This window comes from Misgurnus anguillicaudatus, chromosome 19, assembly GCF_027580225.2.
Source record: "Misgurnus anguillicaudatus chromosome 19, ASM2758022v2, whole genome shotgun sequence".
In the NCBI taxonomy this organism is placed as follows: Eukaryota; Metazoa; Chordata; class Actinopteri; order Cypriniformes; family Cobitidae; genus Misgurnus; species Misgurnus anguillicaudatus.
Window position 1 is genome coordinate 38052198 of NC_073355.2, and position 21134 is coordinate 38073331.

The window sequence follows — 21134 nt, forward strand, 5'->3', positions numbered from 1 at the left end:
CGTCACATGGATGGAGTAAAACTAAGGGTTGTTTTGCTGACTAGGATTTATGAATGGAATTTTGCACAGTTTCTGGAGAACGCATGGTTTATAAATCTGAAAACTTTTGTGCATAAGCTGTCACGGTTAATCCGTGTCATGTCTTGTCTCTGTTCCGATTGTTATCACCTGGACATTCATTGATTAATTACCTGCCTCATCACACCTGTTTGTCATTTAGTCTGTGTGTGTATATATACCTCTGTCTTCTGTTTGGTCACTGCTGGATCATTGTCATTGATACCCTGTCTGTTCCTGTGTTAATGTTCCTGTGTTCCTGCCTTCACCATGTCTGCCCTCGTGTTTTTATTATTAAATGTTATTTATTTTGAACCTTGCGTTTGCGTCCAGTCTCTCCAACCCTGTCGTGACAGAATGATCCAGCCAAACTGGACGCAGCAGGTTCACGGAGGGCGGCTCCCCCAGGAGTTTCGTCGAGGGGGAGTAGTGACATCGGGGTTCATTCCCCATCAGCCCCGATGTCTCTTGGGGACCACCGTGAGCGATCGCTCGCTCCTGCGGGAGGAGGATCGGCCCAGGCGGTCCCCCAACGGTTGAGTCGTCGTCGACGGTCCCTCGGAGGACCACCATCCTGCTCGCAGGGGGATCCGGAACGGACCACGCCCGATCATTTTCCCGGGGTGGCTACCGAGGGTCTCCGTTTCCGCGAGGGGATGGGAGATGATTTCCGGGGGCATCTGATCGTCGACGATTCCCAGGAGGGGTGTAATTCGTCTGCCTCGGTTCTCGGAGCGATCGCTCCGGTTCTCCTGGCGCAGTCCGGCCAACCGTCCTGTTGGTCTCATCCCGGCGGCTGCCGGCTTCGCCAGGGTCCCCAAGCCCTCCACCCCTCCCTTGGACTCTCGCTACCAGACTTTGTTTTTGTTGTTTTATGTGAGTGTCTGGTAGCCACTCGTAGAGGGGAGGGTAATGTCACGGTTAATCCGTGTCATGTCTTGTCTCTGTTCCGATTGTTATCACCTGGACATTCATTGATTAATTACCTGCCTCATCACACCTGTTTGTCATTTAGTCTGTGTGTGTATATATACCTCTGTCTTCTGTTTGCTCACTGCTGGATCATTGTCATTGATACCCTGTCTGTTCCTGTGTTAATGTTCCTGTGTTCCTGCCTTCACCATGTCTGCCCTCGTGTTTTTATTATTAAATGTTATTTATTTTGAACCTTGCGTTTGCGTCCAGTCTCTCCAACCCTGTCGTGACATACGCAAAATCTGCCTTATATCCATACGCACACTTTTAAGATGGAATCTTGGCAAAGTTTTATACATAAGGCCCCTGAACTGAACACGTGTTGTAGTGCTACATTCAAGTATTCAACAAATTAGCCCTCGGACTGTGTTTGCCATACATGTACGAATTTCGGTATGCTCATGTATTATTGCAAGTCCTACAAAGCCCTTGCAAAGTCTATTTTATAGTCTATGTTAAAAAAAGTCTGTTCCGGCCTGCCAACATTTGATGTTTCGCTATGAAACAGGAAGTTGCTGGAACTCAGGAATACAGTGTGCGATTGGTCCCAAACTCACATGAGTCCTGGAGTGAACACATCTGCATGTCAATAGTCACTTATGGTTTTAGCGCCACCAGCTGGCAACAGGAAGTGACATGTTTTACATTGATTATGCAATGTCTGATATGTCCCAAAGTTCACATGATTGATAAGAGTCCTGGTCTGAACACAGCAACCTGCTGGCATCATGAACATGCATGTTTTACATTACAAAGGGGTGGTTCAATGGTATTTCATGCATTTTGATGTATTAATACAGTTATAGAGTTGTTTCCTCATGCTAAACGTAGGCAAAGTGTCAAAAAAGCAGTTGGGCGTGTTACAGAGTATTTCTGTGCCGAATGCACTTCACCAGGGTTCGTACAAGTTTCGGAAAGTTTTTTTTTTTTTCGATTACGGGTCCAGCTGATGTTTCAGGGGTTTCTACACGTATCACTTCTTTTTATGGGCATTTCCCCCGGAAAACGCTAGAACTTACAAACATCACATTATGCAACAGCTTTGTTTAATTTCAAAACTCAACAATGGCACGAAGGAAGAAGCAGAAGCAGGAAGAAGTCATTTGCTGCTACTGTATTTTTACTAAATCTTTTCATGCAGTAATGTAAATACGGACTAAACACTAGACACAGACATATAAAATCACCTTTTGGTTAACATTTATATTTTAAAACTGACTCATTTTGTAAAAGAAGTAGACTTACAGAATGTACACGTCTGTGTGTGATATCTGGTATATCTTTGCATATGTGTCCTAGAAGATAAGCTGGCAAAACTCATGGTTATTACACCTTTACTATAATAAAACCTAAGGGAAAAGGGACGCTGTTTATAATACACTTGATGCAGTGTAAAGTGTAAAGAAAGTTTAATGCTGAACATGAGCATGAACTTGCTGAGTACTTTAAAACTACTTTGAAAACCCGCCACACTGAAAAAAATTAATTCAATTTACTCAATTTTTTAAGGTAAGTGGTTGCAATCAAGTTATTTAAGCTACTTTTAACAACAAAAGAAAAATAAATAAAAGAAAAAACTTTTGTCTAAATGTAGCTTAAATAAATTGTTTGCAACCACTTACCTTTCAAAAATTAAGTAAACTGAATGAATTTTTTTTCAGTGAGAAAAACACAGCTATTTTTAGAAAACACATGCTTAGAGTAAACATTAGGCTGTAGAAATAAGGAAAGCATAACAAAACATAAGAACGAGTAAATACATGATATTTACATGAGTACGTGAGTTTATATTCATACATATAGGGGGGGATTTCCCGGACAGGTTTTAGAATAATCCAGGACTAGGCCTTAGTTATTTTAGGACATTTAAGTTGCTTTAAAACACACTGTCAGGATCGGGTCATGTGCCTTCGGTGTCTCTATGTTTAGATTTCCTCATTTAATGTCATTGTGTCCTTAGTTCTGTGCAGGTTCATTTTGTATTGTTTGTGTTTTCAAGTTGTGTATTGTTCAAGTCAAGTATGTAGTCAAGTTTAATTGTCAAGTCTTCAGTCTAGTTTAGTGTTTTGTGTCTGTTAATATGTTTGCTCCATACTGTTTGGCCCCATGTGGGCTTTTGTTTTGTCTTGTGTGAACATTAAAGTATTTTTGTCTAACCCGTCATCACCCACGCTTGGGTTCATCTGAAATTCCTGACACATATACCTTACAATAGACATTCCTAGTGTGCATCTAGAGACAAAACAATGGCACTGATATATTTTAAATTATATCAGTCAAGCTGTTTTTAGTTCATCTCAAATATGCATTTGAGCGTGGAACTAGCCTAAGCCGTGTCTGGAAACCACCCCTTAATTTTTTTACACTAAACAAAAGATCTAGTCTTTTTGCATCCTAAATATTGTGTAATTGTGGCCGTATAGAGTGCCAGCCTGTCCGGTATGATCATTTATTTCTGATGTGAAACTCAGACTGTAAGCTTGATGTCATTCAATGTGCTATTTCCAGAACAGTTGGACTAAAACTTTTATCAAATGTGATAAATAAAAATAAAATCTGCCAACAGCACGAGATCATGTGTAACAATATTAAAGATGAGGCTTGTTTTACTTTAGTAAAGTAGTTTGTAAAAAAGGTAAACTGGTGAATATCAGGTGCAGTAATGAAGCAGGACTGAACATGATTATAACTGTGTGTTGACCTTCTTTCTTTTAAAGGTACATTCACACAGGGCGAAAGCGTTAACGCTTGACGGAAGGCTTGTGGCCAACAGCCAATCACAGTCGCCGCAAGACATGCTCCGGTCTTCCATAAACATAATTGGCTGGCCCTGCCTAGGTTATTTGCATAAGGCGATCTGATTGGCTAACGCACACGTTGCCACTTGAATAGTTGAGAAATGTTCGACTTCTGCAGTGAGCAACGGCACTGACGCGGTGCCGATAGATCCACCATTTTTTGTGTCTTTAAACGCTCGTTTTTTGAAGTCGACAGCTTATAAAAACTTATTTATGCTTTTTTTGGCTTGTTAGATGTATAACTTGTCACACAGCAGCTTTTAAGTATTATTCTGTTTTTAAGTTTAATCTGTAAATAAGTTGTGAAAACAGGCAACTTTTCATAGTACTCATATTATCCATTCCAGCATCTATAGCTGTATTCATGGCGAGAACCAGTTAATCAATACAGAAGTTTTATTCAGACAAGTTGATCCATACACAGGTTGGGGGAGGGACAATTTGGTATCTCCAATTAGCCTAACTTGCATGTTTTTGGCCTGTGGGAGTACCCAGTGATGTAAATATTGTTAAATAGCGTCAACTGATATATTATCTGCTATCAGCTAATGTTAGTCTGCCTGCTCTGCTGCACACTGTCGTTGATATATTTATATATTTATACTATGGGTCCATTGAATGCTTGAATCTGATTGGCTGATAAACGTTCTGAGGTGTGCAATTATGTTCTGGGAAAAGCATAGTGAATGTAGTTCCAGGCAGCTCTCTTGACCGAGGCAATAACAGTGCTGTTAAGAGACGCACAACGGTATCCTAGTTCACACAATCTCTCTCTTTCTCGACATGGAATAAATAGTCCTACTCACAATAGCGATTTAAGTACAAAAACTGAACAAATCCCTTTAAATGTCCTAATATAACTAAGGCCTAGTGGATTATTCTAAACCCTGCTTCGCGTCGTGCCTAACAACGCCCTTCAGCCGTTACTTATTCATGATACAGCACAGCCTCTCGTACCTTATTGCTTACATAAATGATACACTTGAAAACATTAGTACATCATTATGGTGAAAGTGATGGAGAATGTGTTCATAAATTTAAGAGATAAACCACTCAAAATTAAAAAAATAGTGTCATCCAATATCTAATGTGGTCTCAAATTCATATGATTTATCTGTAAAACAGATTTTTTTTTAAAGATAGTTATATGTAAATACATGAACTAGACTCTTCCCAATAAGAAGAATTGGGTTTTAAATGACAAATATAATTATAATTTTTAGCTGTACTCTCTCCTTAAACGCTTTATAATTTTTTTTAGGTAAAAGTTTGTGAACAAACACAGTGTTTGGGAGGGAGAGAGAGAACGCATGTGGCGTGCTTGACAGAAATATCTGCATAAAGGTGTTGCAGACATGACGAGGAGTATCACAACTGCAGACATGACCGAGGAGTACCACAACTTCCCTAAAAGGGACCTTGGTTTGTCAACACTATTACAAACGTTTTAAATGTTGCACATTGCCTCGTTTCTGATGTGGACATTGTGTTACTTAATGGCACTGTTAATGTTTTATGTCTTGTCACAATTAACTTACAAAGTACATTACATTAACCGTGTCAATAAAGTCTAAATTAAAACCACCGTTGTGTAGTTTCAATCACGAGATAATATTGTGTGTTATTTAATATTTCTGACGTAAAACAGCCAATTATTAAAATGTTTAGCTACTTGCATCGTGTGTTACACTCGATTTTTGCATCGAAATTTACCTCAGCTTCTGTAAACCATATCTCCCGGCTTCTTTGATATAATTGGCGAGTAACACCCATGTTCTTTGATTCGATTGGCCACCCTTAACACTGGCTGACCGCTGCATTAAACCGGTTTTCCTCAATACCCTTAATAAAGAAAATACTTAATTTCCTTAATGATTCATTGGTCGGCGCCATTTTACTCGTATATTGATTTGGTTTGCGTACAAAAGCTGCAAACACTTCATTAATTTGGATATTTATTCAGACAGATCAGTATAAAGTTATAGTTTAAACCAATATGAAACAATATAACTTAAAAAAAAGTACCTTATAGACAGTTTCAGCAGTAACAACATAAACAAGTGGCTGTCATGGAACACACATAACTTCCAGTAAACTCCGCTAAGAATAAATAACAACAAAGTTCTTTAAATGTAGTTTATTTATATAACAAGCAAAAAAACAACACATAGATTACCTAGGAAACCAAAACATTTGTTATTTTCGACGAGGCATTTGTTCAAGAGATCAGTTTAGCAACTAGTCAGAGCATTAAAAAAAAAGAAACCGGGAAGTAAATTTCGGATCCATACGTGTATTGCGTCAGCGCGCATGCGTCTGATGAAACGGATTGTCTGTTAGTCACCAAGGCTGTAGAGATGTGGCGGAAGTCCGTAATCTCCCTCAGTCTCGCAATTTTTTAAGTAAAGGCCGCGAAAATGTGATACAGTTGTTTCAACAAGCATTTTTTTGTTTAAATAACAATTATACTAGTTTATTCAACTTTTAGCCTAGTTTATGACAAAAAAAACGTACATTTTCTTGTTGTTTCAACAATTTATAAAAGTAGTTATGTCTACAAAAATAAGTAAGTTGAAATAACTAATTCACACAATTATTTTTTACAGTGCATTCTACACTTATTTTAACTGGGTTTCTCTGCAAGCAATACATTATGTTCAAGGATGGTATTAACTTCATTTTGTCACATTTTTTCTTCACACTTTTTTTGTGTAAAAATTATATAACTGTCATAACGTGCATGAAGGTATTTTTGGTGCAAAACACATGCACACCTGTGATAGTGGAATTTGTAGTTGTAGAGATTATCCACACATTTTTTTTTTTTTTTGCTGGAATTGCTGCTGCAACAACATTTGAATGTCTGCATAAAAAAAATGAAGCCACGCACAAATTTTGCACATTCGCAAATCAGTATGTGCATTTATGCAATGAGAGTTGCACAACATATCTCTGAGAGAAATGCAAAAGTTATTTGTAAAAAGTAAAATGCATTTTATAAACGATTAACGTTTAGTATTTTGCTCTTAACTCTTTCCCCACCAGCGTTTTTAAAAAAGTTGCCAGCCAGCGCCAGCATTTTTCATGATTTTCACAAACGTTTAATGCCTTCCAGAATTTTTCCTTTAAACATACAATATAGCAAATGAAAGAACAGACCCTCTGCTTTCAAAAAAACCTGTTTCATCCTACCTTCATTAGTTCTCTTTTATCACCTCTCAAATATGGGTAGGTTTCTTCAAAAACACCCAATTTTGAGCAAAAAGCTGAGATAATTCCATTTTTTGTGAATGACTCTCGATAGAGATCAGATGCAGAGCGATCTTTAAAACATACACGGAGTTCTTTCTCTTTCAAATGAGGCGCTACTTCCGGGTTGTATAAGTTGCAGAAGTGGAAGTTATCTGCCACCTGGTGGATAATAGCGGTATTGTGGAAAGCCGGAAATTGTCGTCATTGGCAGGGAAGCGTTTTCTCTTAATTGACGAGTTATCTCAATTGACGAGTTATCTCAATTGACGAGTTAATTTACAGGCTGTATTTCAGAAATGGGAGGAATTATGATAATGACCATTGTGTCCACGTCAATAGGCCCAAGAAGTAAACTGTTCCCTAAAATATGTGTGTTTGTAGTCCAAGAAAATAGATTTACTCACGTCATCGTTTACTTTAGGGTTTGTACCTTTTGCATATCGTTGACATGTACTAATACACACTTACACACCAAAGGGAATGTAATATGAATTAGATCATAATTCCTCTTTAACCTGTTCCTATTCATGGTTTTCCCTGTTGTTTCATTGTTTTTGTTTTGGATAATTTACCAGTGAAAAGTTTACACCTAGAAGCCTCTTAAGTTTTTCTGGTGTCCAGACACACCGAAGTTCAGGTTCCTCTTTCAATGTCCAGGAAGTCTGTGAGATTTTTAACTTGCTGTGTAATCCAGTAAGGAAGTCTAAATGCTTAAACATCCTCAAACTCCTTAACAAGCTTGATCTCTGGTATCTTTTTTATCTGTAGCACAAATGCTAGATATATTTATTATTGTCTTCTCAAGCATCACTGTTGTCTATGTTTACAGGTTGAGCAGCACACATCAAAGTTAGTGCTTTACTGGAGTTGAGCTTATTGTGTTTTTGTGGTGTTCTGTGGTATAAACCAATGTGTGAAAGACTTCAATTGTTCATCAGCTTCTAATAGATTTAGTCCATTAATTTACAAATAAAGTCACTTGTCACAGGTGGGAGCGGACCTCCCCTGTCGCGGGTTACGCTCCGCCTTCTGTTTCCAGAGGAGGTCCCAAAACACCCCAATGACCAGACAGACGAGAAAAATAAAATGTAACAATTTTTATTAAATATTAAAAAAACAAAAGGAGGGGGAGAAAAAAAGATTCCAGTCCTCTGGCCTTCGTCCCTTGGGCAGTACAAGGATGTATACTAGTGAGTACATTGGGCTGTTAGCTTTGGGCGTAAGGGGATGCATACAGGTGAGTACATTGGGCTTTTAGCTTTGGGCGTACGGGGATGCATACAGGTGAGTACATTGGGCTGTTAGCTTTGGGCGTACGGGGATGCATACAGGTGAGTACATTGGGCTTTTAGCTTTGGGCGTACGGGGATGTATACAGGTGAGTACATTGGGCTTTTAGCTTTGGGCGTACGGGGATGCATACAGGTGAGTACACTGAGCTCTTAGCTTTGGGCGTACAAGGATGCAACCAGGCAAGTGAATGGGCAGATGCAAAAAATGGGCATAGGCTGGCACTCTCCACAGCCACGACGCCACACCAGGTGGGAAGGAGCTTAACAGGTCTCAGTCGTGTATATGTATAAGGCAGCCGTCCAACGCCACCACTCCGCTCTTCGGACACAGGGCTCTTTCTTCGGCCTAGGAGGTGATCCTGACAACACAGACAACAGGACAGCACTACAATTGTCCAAGTGTACACACGTCATAAAGACTCACCCACCGAACTCCACACACTCACAGTGATATATTGTCTGAATCACAACATTGGGCCGGGTTTGTAGTCCTGGATAATTGAGAGACTGTGGCAAAGGACAACCATACAAGAACGTCAAGGTCACGATCCTTCCTCTTCTCAGCCGGTTACAGCGCACCCACCAATTCCCAGCACAAATGGGCCGCTCACACACACTTGTTCAATAGAGAGAGAATACACTGAGGTGACAGTATTAGCAATGATGCAACTGGTTAGGCCACAACAAGACGAGTTTCAGCATACCACGCTGTCTCTTTAGATATTTAATACTTCCCTCTCTCTTGCAGATGTCCCATCCATCCGAGGCCGTGTGAACACAATTGCTTCGTTACTTCCCCTTCGCTCTGTTTCCTGTAACCTCTCAACACACAAGATTTCTTCTAGATACACAGATCAAAACGAATACTTCACAATGAAGGAATAAACACTTATAAACACTAAACACGGTCTTTTCTTCGCCCAATTCTCTGTCTTGTCTTTGCCCAGCCTGCAAATCCACATCAACAACTCTCTCCGAACACACCAACCACTTCCGTATCAATCGCAGCGCTTGCCGGAATAAAACTTCTCCTCAGTCTCGTCTCTTCAGCCCCCATACTCTTTTTGCTTCGCTTCTCCGCGAACACCGGATCAACATGGATTTCCGACTCCTTCTTTGAAGGTTACTTTTCATCCGCCATTGGCTTCTTTTATCCAGACGCTCGTCGTTACTCTCGGCTTCCGACGTTCGGCTTCCCCTCGCCATCCTCCTTTCACCGCATTCCAGCGGGCTCCCAAAGCGGACTGCATGTAACATTTACTCTATTTAATGTTATTTTTATTTGGTGCAACATCACTAAACGCAGTCGTTAGATTGTTTGTTTATAGATCTAAGCCTCAATTTTTTACCAGATACAGGTACTTTAAAGATAATCATTGGTGAACTTACAGTACTGTCATAGCAACATGCTATAATTTGGGACACAAATTTTAGTTTTAAATAGGACACAGAGTACCTATATTGTGATGCAGGGGAGGTACATGCTGCTATAGAGGAAGTGTTGAGTGTTTATCACCGAGTGTTTAATGTTTAAGTGTCAGTCATCATCAGTAGATCAGTATGGAGTTGATTTCTCTTCCCCTAGTTCTCTGTGAGTATTATCTTCTCTCTATGAATTTAACAACACATCAATTACTGTCACATTGTCTACTGGATCAAGTCACTTACTGCTCCTGTATTTTTACTAAATCTGTTCAGATATTGTTTTGTGTGTGTTAGAGAAACAGAAATTAATGTTTTATGTATTGTGTGAATGAGGGAAATCAATGTGTTGTTCAGTTTTGTGTGATCACACATGAGATTAAGTGTGATGTGTAAGAGCAACAACAACATTAAAGATGATTCTGTAGCTGAGATGAAGATCATTTTACTGTAGTAAAAAGCTTGTGAAAAAGATGAACATAATGTTTGAACTTGCTTTAATAGAAAGTGTTTTTGAACAATCCAAATCAATTTAGATAATTTAGTATTAAACTAGGACAAATTGTTGACAGTGAGCATCATTTGTTATCAAACATTTTCCATATATAAGATTTTCATGTCTGTACAGTAGAACACATACTGTATGTAACATTCATACATGTTATAAAGTGTTATGTAGTAATATGAAGGTGTAAGTGAAAGAAAACAGCAAGTGTCAATTAAAACTTGGTGACATATCTTTTAAATAGCAGATTCAGCAGAATTCGGTTAAACATCACACACCAACTAAAGAGTAATACGTTTGGAGAGCTGTTGTGGTTTCTTTTGCAAAAAAATCATTCTTGCTCTTAGCCATTTTTTCCATCTTCTGTGGTAAACCGTATGTCAGCATTGCATTTTCACAAGAATACGTGTGAAATACTCCAAATACTCATCCATGAAGTTTAAATGTTTTCAGTGTCCGTTAAATGCAAGGGTCATGGTTATCTGGTTATCATGGCTCTGTTAACCTGCAGGTAGAGAATAAAGATCCTAACTCACTACTGTACATGTGGTCTGTGGTGTCATCTGTATACTTGTCCTCTATTACGTCTTTGTGTCTATTTCAGTCCGTCTACCATCTTGTTTTGTAGTCCAGTTGTAGTCTTGTCCTCATGACCCAGCCCTAAATGTTGCCATAATTAATCTCTCTATACAATAGGTTATACCCTTGTGTAGTTTGTTGTTGTTTGGATGTTTTGTGCTCTGTGGTTAATTGTTTCTACAATTAAAGTATATAAAGTAATATATTGCACGTTAATGCAGTCTCCTTACATGCAGCATCACAGAATTGACCTGACAGAACTGATCAGAGCTGTCGTGACATCATTATTCTCCATAGATATATACACTAGATGTCGCCTTGGAGCTCTGAGCATGCGTCAAAACCGCCGCCATATTAGAACATGGGTCTTGTTATAGGAAGTATCTATGTAAAAGTGCTATCTCCACCTGTACTTCGAATTCATGGACAATGCCGGACTTTTGTGCTGCGTATGAATGTTAGAGATACTAGCATTATGCATTACAGTTAGAAAAAGTAAATTTTTATAAAATCAAAACTAGTTTTTTCCTGGACTAAATGCTAAATACATGTCTGACTGTTGAAACGAACCGAAAGAAAACCAAGAAAATTGCGTTCACAACGATTTATGGTGATTTTATTTCTGTTACACCATTGCCTACAATGACGCTGATGCGGGGTTCCCCTGTTTCAAGATGGCGGCTCTGTTTGACACATTCGGTCCAATGAACTGCCGTAGCCAAGGCGACATCTAGTGTACCTATGATTATTCTCTACTTCTTTAGTCACGTGACATTTAGATTCAGATGTTTGTATCATAGCAATCTGCAGCAGAAATTAGACATCATAAGCATAGACTGAATACTTCATATTGTATTTTGAAATGTTAACGTTTTAGTTTTGCTGGCTGATATATGATGAAGGTCTTTTGACTTTATACTGACATCTGTGTAAATGAAGCATCACACAACAGCAGAAGTTGTGTTATTATTAAACTCTTCAGGATTCGTGCAGGATTAATTTATTCCTCAGATGAACTTACTGTAATAGATATACAGTTAGGTCCATAAATATTGGGACAGAGGCACATTTTGTGTTTATTCTAGTTACAGTCATATAATGAATATTGGCTTAAAGAGAACACTCTCAGCTTTATTTAGATGGAATTCACGTTCAAATTGGCTGAAGGATTTAGGAATTACAGCTGTTTAAAGGTGACATAGAATGATTGAACGGGGTATTTATCCTTGTTCTGTGATGTGACATGTAGACAAAAATGTTTTTGTTTGGGTCTGTAATGCCTTAGAAGCTTCCTAAAAACCTCTCTCAAATAGCTCTATTAGGGAGGGGGATTTTAAACAAGTGGTTTTGCACCTATTTGGCTCCCCTTACTGACTTAACTTGCAATCTCATTACTGATTGGCTGACTCTGCTGCCACTCTAAAAATGTAGCCAATTATTTTAAAGTGAAGGGGCAGGGAGATGCCTGTGATGTCATAAGCATCAGTTTTTCAGATTGGGCTGTTTTCTGGCTGACATTTCTAAAAGAGAAATTTCTATGAGACTGAGATGTTTAGCATGTCTAGAACTTTTTGTATGTTTGTGAATGCGGGTAGACCACCATTATTCAACAAAGACAAGGTAAAAATGTTTTTTTTCATTCTCTGTCCCCTTTAATATGTAGCTCCCCCTCTTTAAAGGGGCCAAAAGTAATGGGACAGTTGACTTAAAAGCTGTTTTATGGATATTTATTGTCTATTTTTAAAATGATTCCTCATAAATTAAGCATGTTAAAGGTCCGAAGTTGATTGAAGTGTGGTATTTGTGTTTTTAAGCTGTGGATGTAAACCCATATCATGTGGTTCAGGGAGATCTCCATTCAAGTGATACAGACCATATTTAGGTTTCAAAAACACCACAAATCCTTTAGAGAGATAGCAGGAACATTAAGAGTGGTCAGATCAACAATTTGGTACATTCTGACTAAAAAAGAACACTCTGGTGAGCTCAGCAACAAACAAATCCTGGATATCCATAGATAACAGTGGTGGATGATTGCATTATCCTCTCCATGATAAAGAAAAAACACCTTCACAAATATCATGAGAAACATGAATCTGAATGCGACCCTGTGCCTCAGTAAAACATGGATGGAAATGCAATCCCACTTGAACACTATTTTACTGAAGATGTTGTCTGCTGATATCATGAGATGTTCTTGGCCTTTTCCATCATTTTTATTCTCATTAGTCTTATACTTAAGCAATATCGCTTGAGTAGGAGTGTGATATAGCTCTATATCATCACGGCTGTGATTAGGCCAGAGGCACGAGGCCGTACGCAATCACAGCCGTGATGATATAGAGCTATATCTCACGACTCCGAGAGCGATATTACTTTTATACAACAGTTCGACGGCACACGTTTGAAAAACGAAAACTAGAAAACAACAACGGAGTTATTTTAAAAGCCTCTTTGTTTGAGAACTACTTCTTCCGCTATGGATTTGAGGGAGTCCAGAATGACAGGTAACACTTTCGGCTGGTTTGAATCTCATATTAACTCAATGGACAAAAAAGCCATTTCTTTATATTACCGTTTCTTGGTCACAAATTGTAGTTTTAAGATTAGTTCAGTCGAGAATGTATATGTATTATATTTAAATCTGCAGTCGATTAGTAAAGATAGCATCTGTTTGAACGTTTGCTTAGTGAGATTCCGTACGAATGAGAACCAAAGCATGAGCGGACATCAGTGTTCACTCGCCCCGCTGACCACCACCCTCTCTGGGCTACATCTTTGACAGGGATTCCCTGGCTCTCATGTTGGCCTTGTTTGTTTTTGATCGTCAAAATGAGATCAAATCAGCAGTATTTGGTGTCATGATCAAACTATTACTTGTTTTTTTATTCATATTTAGTGTCTTTTGTGTTGTTATTGTTTTGGCGCGAGGTAAAAGTTAATAAAACTATACTTTTATAGCGTTACTATTGCTTTCCCATTTACTCTTAACGCGATACGAGCACTCGATTATTATTAAACTTTGTTCTTGTCAGTACTATATAAAACGTTTTTTTTATAAGTGTCAGAGAGATGTTTTTGCATGCTGCTTATGAATATATCAGTGGCGATATCTCATAACATGTTTTAATAATCACGTCACGATAAAGTAAATGATCAATGTCCACATTTAAAAGCTGCGGTGCTTACCTGCAATTCCACTGTGTTTTCGTGTTCTCAGAAGAGATATTGCTCCAGAAAAAAAATAGTTTACATTGTTCTTTCCAAGTGTTAATCGTCCACACGATGTGACAAGACATTTCTCCCATTAAGTTTAACGTAACATCCAAGAGCGCTGATCTTTGACGGAATAATAACTTGGGATTTACAGACTGATTTACGAGCTAGTGAACTAATGAGACACACGGAGAGTGATTCAAATCAGCGCGTTTGTGTGTGTCCGTGTGTGTGCAGTTTTTCCATGTGTGTGCAGTTTTTCCATTCAGAGATGAGCCTGTTTAGGACCTCCATTCACTAGGTGGCGGAATGATACAAAAGGTGAAGCGGTTACTGTGCCGTTATCAGTAGAATATTGCACCCCTCTTAGCCAATAAGATTCGAGAACCAGAAAGAACTGTTGTATAAAGGTTAATATTAGTTTAATCTCTCCAAATAAAGCTCTTTGAGAGCTTGTCTGACTTTTTTGGAGTCTATTCTCCCATTCTATTCTTGTGGCTTTTGTATCCTGTGGTGAACCCTCTGTATTTCTCCTTGTAATATCTTCTTTTTATTGTTTTGGTTGACAATGACATCTTTACCTCCTGTAGAGGTTTCTCCATTTGTCTGGACATTGTAAAGGAGTTTTTCTTTATCATGGAGAGGATAATACCATCATCCACCACTGTTTTCCTAAATTGACATACAGGATTTTTATGTTGCTGAGCTCACCAGTGTGTTGTTTTTTAATCAGGATATACCAAATTGTTGATCTGGTCACTCTTAATGTTTTTGCTATCTCTCTGATGGATTTGTTGTGTTTTTGAAACCTAAATATGATCTGTATCACTTGCATGGAGATGTCTCTGAACCGAATGATTTGGGTTGACAGCCACAGCTTTCAAATGCAATCGCCACACTTAAAATCAACTCCAATACCTGTCCATAAAACAGCTTTTAAGTCAACTGTCCCATTACTTTTGACCCCTTGTAAAAGGGGGTGCTACATATTAAACAGCTGTCATTTCTAAATCCTTCAGCCAAATTGGATGTGAACACCCTCAAAATAAAGCTGGGAGTGTGCACTGTAAGCCAATGTTCATAATATGACTGTAACTGTAAAATACATTTTGGTAAACAGCTAAAATAACACAAAATGTGTCTCGGTCCCAATATTTATGGTCCTAACTGTACAGTGAATAATATCAAAGTCTTATAAGGAAGTCGTGTCACTGCGTTGCCATGTTTGCAACACCTCCAGGTTTTGCTTAAGCAAGACCTGTCAGACAGAGTCGTATAATAAGAGAGTTACGACACTCACATAGACGTCCGTTGTAAGAATGGAATGAGGAAGTAACAGCATGTCATGAAGTGAACCATAGTTCCAAACGCAGCACTGAAGCTCGTTCATTTCAATGGCACCTAATCAATGAAATTACTGTTTCTCTTTACATTTTCGAACATTTCATGAATATAGTCAACAGTGGTATTTTATGAACTCTGCTGTAGGTAATAATTATCGTAAATAATAACTAGTTAAGTTCTTATATTTTAATGAGTTGTGTATAATGTGTGAAATTAATGTGTGATTTAATGGTTTAATATTTTATTACTGGTCGCCATCTACTTTAATATATACTTTTTATATCTTTATATCTATCACGAGTAACACTAGGGGGCAACAGCGAGAAGCTAAATGCCTCATAAGAAAGTCACACTGCTTCACAATGCTGCTGTGTTTCATTGTGTTTGGTAGGTAGCCTAATATGAGTGATGTATCCTCGAAATCATGTATTATTATATTAACATTTAATGTGTACTATAAATATAATTAAATATGAATGTAGTGTGTATCTGTTATGTTTCACTGTTACAAATAACCACGTCGGCGATCTTTTTTGTGATTTTAATATAGTAAAAGTGTAGGAATCATGATTTTAGCAGATTGATAGCCATTTATATAGCCATATTTTTGCTACAAAATTAAAAGATAAACCGTGTTGCTGTAGTGGCAATATATATCCACAGTTATCTTTGGGTCAACATTAACTGTTTATCTTTATATAGTGATTTACTGTATTTCTATCACTCCCTAGTAAATAAAGTTATAAACATAGTAAGTATAGTGATCAATTCACATTACAAGCATTACAATATTTACCTAATAGCTGAAAACCTATGCAAACAGATTGACAGCCAGCTTGGTTTGGAACTGTTAAACATGAATCACATGACCGCGCGGCGACGAGATCAAAGCGTGTCGTAACTCTCTCTTTATACGACTCTGCTGTCAGATAATGTGCATGCACAAAGTCCTCCCCCCTGTGGATGTCATAGGTTGACAATTGGCTCTTTTTACTGTAAGGCGGGACTAGAGCAGCCATATTGACTGTTGTGATCTCCCCTATTCATACTGTATTAATACTGAGGGGCAACCTTCCAATCTCTCTGATGAAGCAAACACGGAAGTGACTTAAACTGCAATTCATCGACTGGCCACTAGATGCAGGCTCCAAAAGGGAGTCAATTCCCATAGACCTTCATGCTAAAATGCCGAACTTTAGAGCAGAAAATATTGTTTACAGCCTGGTACAAGAAATATTTTTGGTCTATATAGCTAATTTTGCCCTTCATGACAACTGTGAGGGGTGTGAATTTTTTTGTAACTCATCTGTTTAAATTATATTAAGCCTTAAAGTTCTGCATAATTAAGGGCGCGACCACTTGAGTGACAGGTAAACTGACACTGCTGTCACTAGAATCGAGCTAGGTGGGCGTGGTTTGAGCAACCAGCCACCTCAGCTTCAAGCTTCACCCACGTCCTGCCTCTTTACCCATTTTCAGTTTTCCGTGAGTGGTGCGCGCCTGCGCGGTGACGTGTGGTCAAGATGGGGATGGCAGAAATGCCTACCTTAAGCTTCAAAAATGTTCCTCACAAACCAATGGGTGACATCACAGACACTACGTCCAAATTTTTTTACAGTCTATGATTAATACCTGTGACACATCTTGGGCTAAAATATCTTTGTTAATATTCAGCTGTTCATGTAATCTTAACATGGAGACATCGGTGAGGATCTTAAGATCTGTGTTAAAATAAAACAGATATTTGTTGAGTGCATCTTAAAGATTGCAGTGTTGTTTTAGTTTGTTTACACTGCTTCATAGCACTTATAATATTTATACAGAAACAACAGCAGGATCTGAACATTGATGTATTCACATATGCTTTATTAACTTCATGTTTAAACTTAATTATGTTTTTCTCTTTGTTTACAGTGCTGATTTCAAACATCCACGGTCAAGGTGATTCACTTTCATTCATTCATGACATCACATCACTTTTTCATAAACAAGTTACAGCTGAGAAAACTGTGATAATAAAAAAAATCTATTGTGTGTCACAAGTTCACAATCACTCGGTCTGAATTACAATCATATTTACTCATCATTACTAATTTAACTTACTGTGTGAATTTGCACGTCAGGTGAATTACAGACCTGAATGAAACACACAATATAAATTTGTCACTTCTGTCCCTGGTAATAAGCACAAGGTCAACTGAACATTTTACTAAACGGTTTTCATGTGTCAAGTCTGACAGGCTTATTTCAATGTTTTTCTGTTCTGCTAAAAAGACATTATGACATGTTTATTTTTCAATTATTAAAGGAACAGTATGTAAAAAATGTATATCAATTAATCATAAAATGGCCCTGATATGTCACTAGACATTAAGAAATCATTTTCATTTCAAATACTTATATCACTGACAACAGTGGTCTGGTCAGGATATTGCCATTTAAAAAGTGGAGTTGCAGCCCTCAACTGATGTTTATGTTGTCATTTTGTGTACTGGCCACCAGTTGCGTGATTGCAGTACCCGTTTTAGCCACAAGTTTTGTGATTGCAATACCAGTTTTGGCCACAATCCTACATACTGTTCCTTTAAATATTTTTATATATGTATAATTAAACGGTTATCCTCTCTGATCTAAAAAGCAAAACAAAACATTTAAACCCTTAAAACAGTGGAGGTGAGAACCCTGACTGTGTCTTAAATTACTGATATCAATAATTTATCAACTCTAATATAAGAGACTGTGTTATATTGTGAATAGAGTCACGACTGAAGGTTGTCGTTTACACATTACAGAGCAGATCAAGACAGTACTTGAGCTACAGATGCAATTTAGGCTAGAAGCACCTAATTTTCTGTGGGCCCCACCTACATTGTGATTCCTGGCTGGGTGGATTATTTGTTTAAAGCAGCAGATTCAGGTTTGACATTTAAGATGATGAGATGGTTCTCACTGCGGAACACAAAATCCAGGGGGCGGGGTTGGATCTAGATCCAACTCCTCCCACTTTATATACTTTGTTCCGCCAAATGAACCAGTATATTTGCGATGTTGCAGCCCGCAATTAGTTGCAACCTGTGGTCGCCAACGTTTGCTCTTATCAATTTAAGTGTACGTTTGATTAATAATATAGTCGAGAAAGATTCATAATTTAGAAAGTATCACAGTTAGTTGTAAGGGGAGGTAAGGACACATTCCCGACAGTGTGATATTTATCTGTACATTATCCCACTTATTACACAGCTATTCCTATACGAGTAAATATAAAAACAAATTAATTTGATATCTTTTATTAGCAAATTAAAAAATAAAGTAAACCATCTACGAGGGAAACCTATTCCTAATGTCTGTAAGCAAAGACGCGTTAAAACAAGTTCAAAGTCCATACAAGATAAACATATTGTGCAATAATATTCAGTGCTTTAAGTGGCCCAAAAGAGGTGCCGGTACTCTATTTTTTTTTTTTGCTGACTCGACTCCTATATTGTAGGGGTTTTATATTTAGCAGTCAACAGACGACCTTGTAAAAAATAATTAATCCTTTTATAAATTTGTGGATTTGCTTGAGCTAGAAATAGCTACTGAACATAAATAAAATGTGCAAAAGGATTTTGAAAAAATACCATTAGAAAGAGCTGCTGTAGAAAGAGTTTTTGAACATAAATAAAATGTGCAAAAGGTAGATATGTGAGTAAAATTTTCAGCATGGTAAATGCTAAAACTAGTGGTTCAGATAGAAAAAGCTTGACATTTTTTTTTAAAATGACACCAAGACCATGTCTATGGGGTCAAGAATAACAAAATACTGGCCATTTGAAACTCTAAATTCATTTATTTTGTCCCATTGTTTTCCATTTTGCGGGTGGTAAAACTACTGTGCACGTCGTTCAAATTCATTGAAATTTCGTTTACTTTTAGTTAAGCAATTAAACTAAATGTATATTACAATTTCTAGAATGTTTTCTGCACATCGCCTGAGGAAATCCGAAGTTGCGTCGAGGGGAACCAAACTGAAAGCCGCGACAGCGGAGATTATCACGTACCTACAAGGCTTGCGTCTGACCTGCAGCTATCATTCTGGCTTGGTGGGATGTCAGCGAGTCCTCTGATTCTGACGGCGTTCTTTTACTACTCAGAGTCTACAACAAGGAGGGCATATTACGTGTTCATTGTATTTTCATTTTAACCGAGCAGCTATGGTTGCGCGTTTCACACACAAACACACACCTCTCCAGAGCACGTTGACACTGACTGAAGGACGCATGCGCTTTTAACTTGTAAACGCAAGGGTGTATGGGTAATGTAGTCTCTGCTCTCGGTGGAACGAATTAGGAAGCGGCAGCGCAGCCAAATGATTAAATTAAACCTCTGATTTTTAAACAGATGAGCGTTCCGGTATGCTAAAAGCACGTTCTGGGCGCACGTAGAGGTGGTGGTACGCTCAAGAGCTATTTTTAGAAGTGGCGGTACTGAGTACCGGGGCGTTCCGGCCCACTTAAAGCACTGATAATATTAAAGAATACACAGTATGATTAAATGCTTTAGAATGTAGTGAAGTAAAATTTTTCCCAATGCAAACATCCTAATAAACCACAAATGCTTGGAAAATGTAACTAATGTAACTAAGTATTGTACACCTCTGCTATCAAGTACAACTAAATTAAATTTAAGCTGATAATAGTCAGTTTTACTGGCATTTTCGCAGCAGCCCCTATGAAAACCAGCCATTTTGTTTGCACGTTTTTCCCGTTTTGCCACTCAACCGGGCGAGCTCTCGCATGGTCACGTGGAAAAGTGACGTCAATGCATACCCTCTATTCATGGAGCTGTTTAGGCTTCCTAGTAGTGATGCGCGGGTCGGCGTTTTTTCCAACCCGCGGGTCCCGCTTTTATGAAATATTTGGCCCGCCCCAACCCGCACCGCAACACTGTATCTATTTTTACAACCCGCACCGCCCCGCGCCCGCGACCATTAAAATAGACATACAAGGCATTTGTAATGTAAATAAAAAGAGGCTTTATTTCAGCCTAAGAGTGCTTGGAAACAGCCATTAGATTACATCGCCCTGTAAACTGGCAACAACATACACCAATGACCCATAGAAACCAGCATGGTCATATTAATATAGAGATAGGATAATGATAAACCAGGGGTGTCCAATACATCGATCGCAAAGGCAATGCCGGTAGATCGCACAAGTTAACTGTGTATTCTCATGCTGCTCCATGCCTCCACGGGAAAATTGGCATTATGAGTAATTGTGAAACACTTAAGTCTTTTTGAGTTGCTGTGCCTTTCTTCTCATATGTGTTTTTATAAACCTTATGCCTGCCCGCTGCAGCTTCGTCGTGTAAACTTCCGACATTGCTTTCATGCACGAGCTGAAGCACGCGAGAGCGAGCGAACGAGGGAGAGAGAGAGAGAGAGAGAGAGAGAGAGAGGCAGCGTTGTGCTGATATATGCTTCTGATACTATTGTAATTTTCTTTCAAGTTTGTTTCACTAAATCTCCGCTATTTTAAACAGTACTCGACATGTGCTCCAGGATTTTTTTTAACTCCTCAATAAAATAGAGTAATGTGACATTGTGATCACATTACTCCGATTCTCAAATCTTTACACTGGTTGCCGATTTCTCAGAGAATAGATTTTAAAATTCTACTCTTTGTTTATAAGTCGCTTCATAACACCGCTCCC

The 21134-nt window shown here is 38.4% G+C and overlaps 1 protein-coding gene across 1 annotated transcript in view; it reads left to right on the forward strand.

Annotated features, from left to right (window-relative positions):
* Positions 1–21134, forward strand: part of LOC129420999 (uncharacterized) — a 59498-nt gene that overhangs the window by 12978 nt on the left and 25386 nt on the right. Inside the window, exon 3 of the mRNA XM_073857905.1 lies at positions 17355–17381. Coding sequence (XP_073714006.1) covers positions 17355–17381 — 27 coding nt within the window. The remainder of the gene's footprint in view (positions 1–17354; positions 17382–21134) is intronic.